The 9,963-nt window shown below is 30.8% G+C and overlaps 1 protein-coding gene across 1 annotated transcript; it reads left to right on the top strand.

The window, feature by feature from the left end:
• Positions 1 to 7,480: 7,480 nt before the first annotated feature.
• Positions 7,481 to 8,896, top strand: LOC120075863 (phosphoprotein ECPP44-like). Its single transcript, XM_039029573.1, has 2 exons — positions 7,481 to 7,877; positions 8,213 to 8,896. The coding sequence occupies exons 1-2, from the start codon at positions 7,599 to 7,601 to the stop codon at positions 8,621 to 8,623; spliced, it is 690 nt and encodes a 229-aa protein (XP_038885501.1). The 5' UTR covers positions 7,481 to 7,598; the 3' UTR covers positions 8,624 to 8,896.
• The last annotated feature ends 1,067 nt before the right edge of the window (positions 8,897 to 9,963 follow it).

Below are 9,963 nucleotides of genomic sequence, written 5' to 3'. Positions count from 1 at the left end.
TCTTGGTATTGATCGAGGGAGTTTGAAGAATGGTTCTTCAAAGGTACGCATACTCTATCCCTTGATTCTATCATTTAGCATGCTGTAATTTCATGTTGTGCATGACCTGTTAGTTTCCGTTCTTGTACTGTAATTGTTTATGTCCAATTTCGAATGAAATTTGGAATGATCATTCCGCTACTCATGGAAATTCTCATGCTAGATTTCCTTTAGCACCCTATGTCCTCAACTATCTATCCAGTCTTACCCCTGAAATGGGATGCTTATTGAGCCAGCAATGTTGAGTCAACCCTTACCCATGCAAATCTAAGGATAATCTAGAATAAACATGAGTTCATATAGCTTAGGATTAAGGTTAAGTTAACTAAGTCATCACTTTGAAATAGTTAGTCTTAAATAGTAAACAACATTATAAAGTAAGAGTGACTTATTTCTTAGTTCGATTTTATACAAACTCTTTACATAGGATGCTCTTACCCACATGTACCCACATGAACGAATCAGGATCACTTCGTTTGTAGCACTTTACAACAATTGTAACATCTACAAAGTGGGCTGAATCTGATATTGTCCCCAAAATAAGGTACCAAACCTTATCCGTATACTATAGACTATTTTGGCTATTTACTCGAACTTGATCCACTCTTATGTCTCCACATAAAGTTCAAGTACTCATGTAATAGTCATGGATATTAGTTTATTGGATTTAGGTTATTTCTAAAACGAAATGAGCAATTAAAATATTCAATAACAACTTTATTGAATCAAACTTCAATAACATCTATATTGATTAACAGAATAAATTTATTGTTTACAGACCATGAGTTTTAGGACATAAAACCCAACATATGTCTAATCTTGTTTTTGAACTTATAGGGGGAGTCAAACAAGAAAGGTCAATCACCTTGGTCTGATCTCAATGTGAAATATGTGTTGCTTCATAAGATAGGTATTGAGTACTGGTACCCATTTTCTCACAAGTCTGGGCTCTCTACTATGTTGGCAAGTTTTCTGTATCAGATTGGCACTGAGGAAAATTCAACTACGGTGTCTTTATCCTTAATCAAATTAAACGTCATATTGCTTCTTGTAAAACTCTTAGGTTTGAGAGAATCAAAATAATTTATTTTGGTCACTGAAGAATTAATATATGCAAGTGTACAAGAGTGACCAAAGAAGGAAAGCATAGAAAAGGCCATAAAAGAAAAATATAACAAAGATATTTACAATAATGAAAAACACTAATATTAGAACTATAACACTCTCCATCAAGTTGGAGCATATATGTTAATTATGTCTGACTTGTTACATAAAAATTTTGTATGTCTTCCATTTAATGCTTTTGTAAAGACATCTCCTAATTGTTCTCTAGTCTTCCCATATCCTATAGATACGAAATCTTGTTGAATTTTCTCACGTACAAAATAGCAATCAACTTTCATATGTTTAGTCCTTTCATGGAATGCTGGATTAGATTCGATATGCAGTGCTACTTGATTATCACACCACAAATTTGTCGGTGTGGTGATTTCAAATCCCAACTCAATAAGAAATAGATATATCCAAATCAATTCACACATAGATTGTGCCATTGCTCTATATTCTGATTCCTCAGTTGAACGTGACACCACATTTGCTTATTACTCTTCAAAAAATCAAATACCACCAACAAAAACACAATATCCTAAAGTTGATCTTTTGTCTTCTCTATATCCCGCCCAATCGACATCTAAGAAACATTCAATATTAGTATGACCACAATCCTTATATAATAAACCACATCTGAGAGCAGCCTTCAGATAGCACAAAATATGTTCTAATGCAACCTAATAACCAACTATAGGGCATGACATACTGATTCACAATACTCACCGAATAGGCTATGTCGGGTTGAGTCACTGTAAGGTAATTGAGTTTTTCGCTAACCTTTTATATCTTTTAGGATCTTTTAGCAATTCTCCATCTTTTGTGAACTATAAATTGGGCATCATTGGGGTACTATGTGGTTTAGCCCTTAGCTTCCCTGTTTTAGTCAACAAGTCAAGTACATATTTTCTCTATGATAATAGTATTCCTTTCTTGCTTCTTATTATCTCAATTCCTAAGAAGTATTTCAACATGCCTAAATCTTTTATGGCCCATGTATTTTAACATGCTCTGATGCCATGTAAAATTCTTAGGTTTGAGAGAATCAGAATATTTTATTCTATCCACTAAAGATATGAATATATATAAGTGTACAAGAGTGACCAAAGAAGGAAAACACAGAAAAGGCCATAAAAGGAAACTATAACAAAAATATTTACAATAATAAAAATCCCTAATATTAGAACTATAACATTTATCAAGCCACCAAAGTTCCCTAGACTTATTTATGGGATTCTACTTTCTCAAAAGCCTAATCTTCTCCTAGGCTCAAACGTGTCTGGACCTCTTCCTCTTGCTCTATCCTTCAACTACAGATTGTATCAGGGAAAACATGTTCTTGACCTGGTTCACACTGATGTTCCTGTAATTGAAAGTGGTCCAATTGAAAAGTTTCTTCTAAATTTACTGTTGACATTTCATTCTATGATGTGCTAATTAATAGCAAATTTGTAAGAAGGGGGCATTTTTTAAAGCAATAGGATTTAATAAAAGGTATGTGCTTTCTTTCTTCAAATGCAATAATATATATTAGTGATAGGAAATAGTGTAAACACACTAGTGAAACTTTACTTGCTATATTTGCTTTATAAAAGTATTGGTGGTTTCTATTTCCTTATGCTAGTGTAGTTCAACATCAATTTTACCAATATCTTTTGCGTAGCTTCAACTTGGTGAGCAACTAAGTAATATAGTAATCATATTGAAATGAGTTAAATAGTGGATAGAATAGAAATTATCAAGGTATGTTGATTGTTGGTTTATTTTCTCATAATTTATCTTCAGTTTTAGAATATTAATACCAGTTTTCTAATTGTTTGAAAATACCACTTTCAGAATACTTAAGTTGAGACTTTGTTTTTTATTGCAGCTTTTTAATGCAAAGTATATTTGTTTATATGTAGTTCTTGTGTTTCTTTTAGATTTACTATCAACCATGTATAATCTCAGTTTAGGTTTGCTGCAATGTTTTTTCATGCTCTACCATTAGCTGCTTTTTTCCATTATTTTTTTTTTTTGTGTATTTATTTTTCCTTCTTGCTAATGACACTACCATGTCAAATCTTTATTTGTTGATTGTTTAACTTTTGAAAATAGCAAGTGAATGTATTTTTGTTATTATTATGCTTATGGGTTTTTTTATAACTTAATATGGGGATAAGATAGCTTCTTAATTTTTAGAGGATGTGAACTTGCGAGGAAACAGGGGAGATAGCTCACTTTATACATTTTAACATGATCTAGCATTTCTATCGCTCTCTTTGGTTATTATTTATTAGTACCAATTGATGAACCTTTTTAAGAGTTTGCTTTTTCACTCTTCAAATTATTCATTAGAAAGCCTCTCATCAAAAGGGAGAAAACGTGGCATAAGACTTCTCTCTAACTAAAATTTTCTCCTGATCACAATCTACATTTTAGATGTTGATTTTGCTCTTGTAATTCGAGTTTTGTTTGGATGAAAGTGTGAAATCTCATTAACATTTGTAATTTTAGCTATATGTTTTGAAGGATGTTTTGAAGGATGAAAGTGTGAAATCGTGTTGTTAATAGTATACATCAATTGCTTTTATTTCTTCCAAAGAACAATAGCTAGAATAACATTATCTTCATCCGGTGAGCATCGATGAGGTTGCATAATCAAATTGTTATTTTATTCATCTAGACAAAAAGAAGCATCAAATTCAAAACCATCCCTTCATCGAAGCTCCATTCTTCTTTGTTAGATGTTACTAAACTGAGCTAAATGAGCTAATATGTGAAAGTTGTCCCTTCAGCTTAATTAGCTTTTCAACTTAGTAATGTATAGTGCTTAACATCTATGAACCTTTTGCATTGTAGCAGCCACTAGTTAGAATCTATTTCTTTTATAGCTCTCTCGTCATTATCCTTGTTCCAGAATAGTTTAACTTCAAAACTTAATAGATATTAATTGAGTGAAATATTGATCAAGCTTTTATATATATATATATATATATATATATTAATGAGAATTGGGTTTAAATTATAGAAGAAAGAAATTGTAATCACTGGTGTAGCATATGATATACCAATTAGATTGTTTGATATTGGTTTTGGTTGGCCAGGTATCTTATGATTTTCTTGTGCATAAAAAAAAAAAAAGGGAGAGAAATATTATTGATTTGTATGTACATAAGCAAAGAAATATATATATATATATATTATTTTTTCAATAACAGAGCGATGACAGACATTTAGTATCAAACAATTATTGACAAAAAGTAGGTGAAAAACCGACATTAAAGATGATGTTCAATGTCGGTTGAAAATCGACATTAAAGATGGTATTCTATGTTGGTCGAAAATCGACATTAAAACTCGGTTTTGTATTAGTGATTATTGATAACTACTACGTTGTAATTGCTTGTCGTTGATATTAGTGAAGTTATCTTTCTTGGGCACACTATCCCCAGATGTAGGTAGTTTACACCAAATTAGGTTACCAATCTCTTGTGTTCATTTATCTCTTAATTATTTCGTATAATTATTGCGTGAAATGCTATAACATTGTAGATAACATAGTTATATAACTTTGTAGGTAATATAGTTATCTCGCAGTAGTTAACTCCTATAAAATGAAGCTTCAAATACTAAGTAATGTAGATATTTGTCCATCTGATAAACTAATAAATGATAGATCTTTACAAATATAAAGACTAAAAGGATTTTTCATGATTAGTTTGAAATTTAAAGTAGAATATTTTCGACTTGAGAAACAACTATCGAACAAAATATCTAATGTTTTCACATTAAATTTGCCGATATTTTATCCATTGAATTTAAGTATATAATAGTTGTATATTCAAATTCGCCAACTCCATATGAATTAATGTTTTTAAAGAAAAAGAAGATCGTGTTTCATAGTTTTTAAAATTCTATATTTATTCAGAAAAATGTCACTATTTGTATACATAATACGATATAGCTTGGTTTAAAATATTAAGAACAACTCAAAATTATCCAAATAAGTTCATTTGCAATAAATAAATTATTGATTTTCGATGAAAAAGAAATGGATATAAATTGGTGACAAATTTGGTCACGAAACTTTTGAAATTGACCACTACCAAAATAGAATATCAATATGATGTTCTTGTGGGGGCACGTGCAGTGCAGATGGGAGAACAATACGAGGTGAGGCTGAAATAACAAATGTTCGATTGGATTAAGGAACTCTTTTGTTATTGGTTTTCTTAAAAAAAAAAAAAAGAAAAATCAAATTTAAGTTGTAGTTACCAAACAATCGACTCAGGTTAGTTATTAAGATTAAAATACTAGTAATGTATTTTTAAATGTTTTGAGTTTTTACTTTACCCTTTTGTTAGTTTATGTTGAACTAAAAAACTATATTATTAATATATTATTGATTTCATGGCTATGGCTAATATTGTGAATATTTATATTTTAAGGTCTTTTTATAAAAAGTAAGTTAAGGATAAATAGTTCTTAAACAATGACCCAACAAAATAGAATTTAACATATATATACATATTTATGTTATTCCACGAATAATAATTCAAAGCAACACTAAAAGATTTATTTATTTATTTATTTTTTATAAACAGAACTAAAAATAGAAATTAATTTCAATAGAATTCATGAAATAATTTAAATGCAATAAAACTTTTTGATTCTTTAACAAATTCAACTCAAACACACGTGCATTTATGTTTGAGTTCAATGAATATGTAGATGAAAGATTTGAGTTCAAATCATTTAGATTGAAGTTATATATCTTATGACAATTGAGTTATAATTATTTATCAATTCAACTCAAATATATTTATATTGCAATTCACCCATCTATTTTAAATGGTATTAATCAAGTTCTTAGAGTCATTATATTAGTCTATAACAAAATATCTCAAATTAATTAAAAAATATATAAATATAGACATACAAGAAACAATTTTTAGCTTTGAAATTAGCAACTGAGTCAATTTTACCTTAGACTTAAAAAAAAAATATATCGAATATTGTCCTTTTTACATTTATCCAACATGTTTTCTTACAAACATTTTCCCACTAATTCAATATACATATAAGATAAAATATTTCAAAACAAAAAATTTAAACTAAGTATTCCGCTTTGAAAAATCAATACAAAAAAGCCAAGCACTAAATTCAACTTTTATGTCTACTCTCCCGTGTCAAAAAGTTGAAGCATATAATCTCGGTAAAAATGTCAAGAGATTTAAAACGTCGGCTTTGTAGCCAGAATCTTACCTCAAAAACTCAAAATTTCTAGATTTTAATTAAAAAAAAAAAAAGTAAATGAAAATTTTGAACTATTACACTTTTAATATTTAAATTTTGAATATGATTTTATCCATAAAATTTTTTAAATTATATAATTTACAGATTGATACCATATTTGATAATATAGAGTTTAATCTCAAAATTAATTGATAAAGAGTATATCATCTTTTGATTTTTTCAATGTGGGATTTTCAATAATTATTAACTTGTTTTTTTGAGAATGTATTTAAATGGGTCTAATTTTTCATATTATGACTAACTAAAGAAAGATGGTAACATTTTGAAAATAAATTGAATTCAAATGGTAGATTTAAAAACTAAAAATATACGTATTTTTAGAATTAAAAGAAAAATGGAAAATTCTGGAGAGTTAAAATTTGAATTAAAAATCTAAAACCGACCATTGGTCTCCTATGGCCTCTTAGAACGTGAAAATCTTACGTAACGTACAACTTGGAATGTATTGAATAATATTCCCCCACCGACTCTCACATTTCCAAAACCAAAACCAAATACCGATACTAACCCCAGCTTCACTGGGCCCCACTCCTTTGCCGACCCTCAACGTTTTTATCCAATCAAGGCCGACATCACCGGCCCCACATCCTCATCTTTCTCCACGTTGCACTTTCTTATTGGTCCATCCAGAACCTTCGTACACCCTGTCCATCTCTCTCTTACTTTCTTCTTTTGACTACCACTTCAAATCCGCGAATACTCAAATCTCCCCCACTCGCTTCATAGACCATCCACGTGGACTAAACCCACCACGTGTCGGCGCGTGCATTAAGCGTGGTAATCCGCGTATGGGGTTTAGATTTGACGAAAAAGGCAAATAGAAGAAATGATTTATTTTCATCTTTTTTTTTTGGTTAAAATAAATAAATAAATAAATGCTTTTCTTTTCATTGAATCCACCACGTCGGTTGCCCTGCCAGAAATAATAATAATAATACTAATAAAATAATAATATTTGGCGTTACGATCAGGATCTGGCGCGTTGGACCCGTGTGGCGCGTTGTGTTATAGCTATAAAATGGTACACTTGGAAACCCACTAAGCAACCAAACTTATTTGACACAAACACACAAAGCTTATTATTCATTCTCACTCACTCATCACTACCAAATATCTCTCTGTTTTTGTGATCTTGAGAACTTTATAGCATAGCCATGGCGGAGTACGAGAACAAGAAGATCGAGGAGGGAGTTCAAGAGAGTGGCGTCGAGGCTAAGGATCGCGGGCTGTTTGATTTCTTGGGGAAGAAGAAGGACGAAGAGCAGAAGCCCCATGTTGCAGCTCCTCATGAGGAGGTTGTCGTCGTTACTGAACAGTTCGAGAAAGTTGAAGTTTCTGAACCTCCACCACCGATCCACAAGGTTGAAGAAGAAGAAGAGAAGAAGCCTAGTCTCTTGGAGAAGCTCACCCGATCCGATAGCAGCTCTAGCTCTGTAAGTTTCAATCTTTGGAGTTTGTTTTCAAATGACGTTTTATTCTTTTAAATACTTTAGTATTCAAAAGTTCATTTGAAATAGCCCGATCTTGGATCACTTTGAATTATTCTATTAGACTGCACCTAATCTACATAATAAAAATAGAATAAAGATATTCTTATAAAAAAATGGACACATGACGGTCTTTGGTTGAATGATGTAGTGTTTGTTTCTTAAATTTACTTAGACAATTTGAGCAATCAAAATTATCTAAAGTTTGATGTGCACATGAGATGAGTGTTGATTGACTTTTCCTTAAAATTGATTGGATATTATCGAATATGATTGTACAGTCGAGCGATGAGGAGGAAGGAGAAGATGGGAAGAAGAAGAAGAAGAAGAAGGGATTGAAGGAGAAGTTGAAGGAGAAACTAGGAGGAGGAGAAGAGGAAAAGAAGGAAGAAGCTAAGGAACACGAACACGAACACGAAGCAGTAGCCATCCCAGTTGAGAAGGTGGACGACGCAGCACACCCTGAGGAAAAGAAAGGCCTCCTAGACAAGATCAAGGAGAAGCTTCCAGGCCACAGCAAGAAGCCGGAGGAAGCTCCGGTTCCGGAAGCAGCCCCGGAGGCAGCTCCTCATCATCATGAAGAAGATCAAGGAAAAGAAAAGAAGGGATTTTTAGAGAAGATCAAGGAGAAACTCCCAGGTTATCACGCTAAGGAGGAAGAGAAGCATAAGGAGGAGGCAGCTTCTCATTGAAGATACTGATAATGGTTTAGATCATAATCATCATCATTATGGCGTGGATTTCTTAATGCTCTTTTAATTATGTGTTTTTATGTAAGAATTATATATGTGCTTTTTTGATGTGCATATATATATATATGGGATTTGCTTTAAGGTGGGGAAGGGATGTGTTTCTTTTTCGTTGTCTTTTCATTATATAGTGTTCATTTTGTATTTAGTTCTTGTGTGTTTCATAAAGTTGAAAAAGTTTTTAAAATAGTATTATAATCGAGTTTTTTTTCCTTTTGTTTATCTTTTGATTTTCCCTTTTTCCATCCATATAATATATATTATTAATTAGAAAATAGACAAATTAAAATGAAACTAGGACGAGAAAGTGCTAGAACAACTTTCAAAATGTTAGGGTGGTTTTAATGGGGCCACATGTTATTGGACGAAATTCCTACTTGTGGCTTAAAATCAATATCTTAAAAAAGAAATGTTGAATTATTATCTCTCTTCCATCTAGTCTAATACCTAAGTAACAAGGTTCATGAATAGCTTTATGTAGAAGCTTGGAGATTTTGAAGAAATGTCTACAATAATCCTTAACCACTCTTGATCATATCTACCAGTCTTTGCACTACCATTTTTTTCTTTAATTCATTCCATTTCGAACTAGTTAGTTTAAAAAAAACTAACGTATACATATAAAAGAAGATTTGCTAATGTGACAAACTATGATCGATAAGAAATAGGTGGACACATGAAAATATTCTTTTATTAAATAAAATTTAGAAAAAATTGCACAACTACCTTTAAAGTAGAGTGGTGACTGACATATTCATACTTTCAATTGTAAAAATAAAGCTTTGAAACTAAAGTCTTCAATTGAACTCTTTATTAGCATACGATCTTAGTCTAATAATGATATTGGTAATTTCTTTTATTTTTTTAGTATTTTTTTTATCAACCTAGTTTCATTCTCTTCTTCTTCTGTTTTTTTAAATCAATTGAGTTTCTGTTTTCAACCATTTTTATACATCTAAGTTTTTTTTTTTCAATTGTTATTTATCAATTGACTTTTTTATTTGCTCACAACGTTGCCCATTTATGCATATAAACTCTCTATCATTGCATTTTATTAAAATGGTATGGTTAATTAATTTATGTTGGCTCAAAGTTATGAGTTAAACTATATGTATTCGATGACATGAGAGATTTTATTTTTATGCATATATAGATGGAGGAAAGGACATACGTTGTCGGTTAGGCATGTGTATAACTAATTTTTATTTATTTAAGACTAATAAAAATATATTAATTCACTATATTTAACATTTAATATAATGCAACAATTTTTATTTCGATGC

This window comes from Benincasa hispida, chromosome 4, assembly GCF_009727055.1.
Source record: "Benincasa hispida cultivar B227 chromosome 4, ASM972705v1, whole genome shotgun sequence".
Taxonomy (NCBI): Eukaryota; Viridiplantae; Streptophyta; class Magnoliopsida; order Cucurbitales; family Cucurbitaceae; genus Benincasa; species Benincasa hispida.
The sequence above is the reverse complement of the archived record's forward strand: the minus strand, read 5'-3'. Positions and strand labels throughout refer to the sequence as shown.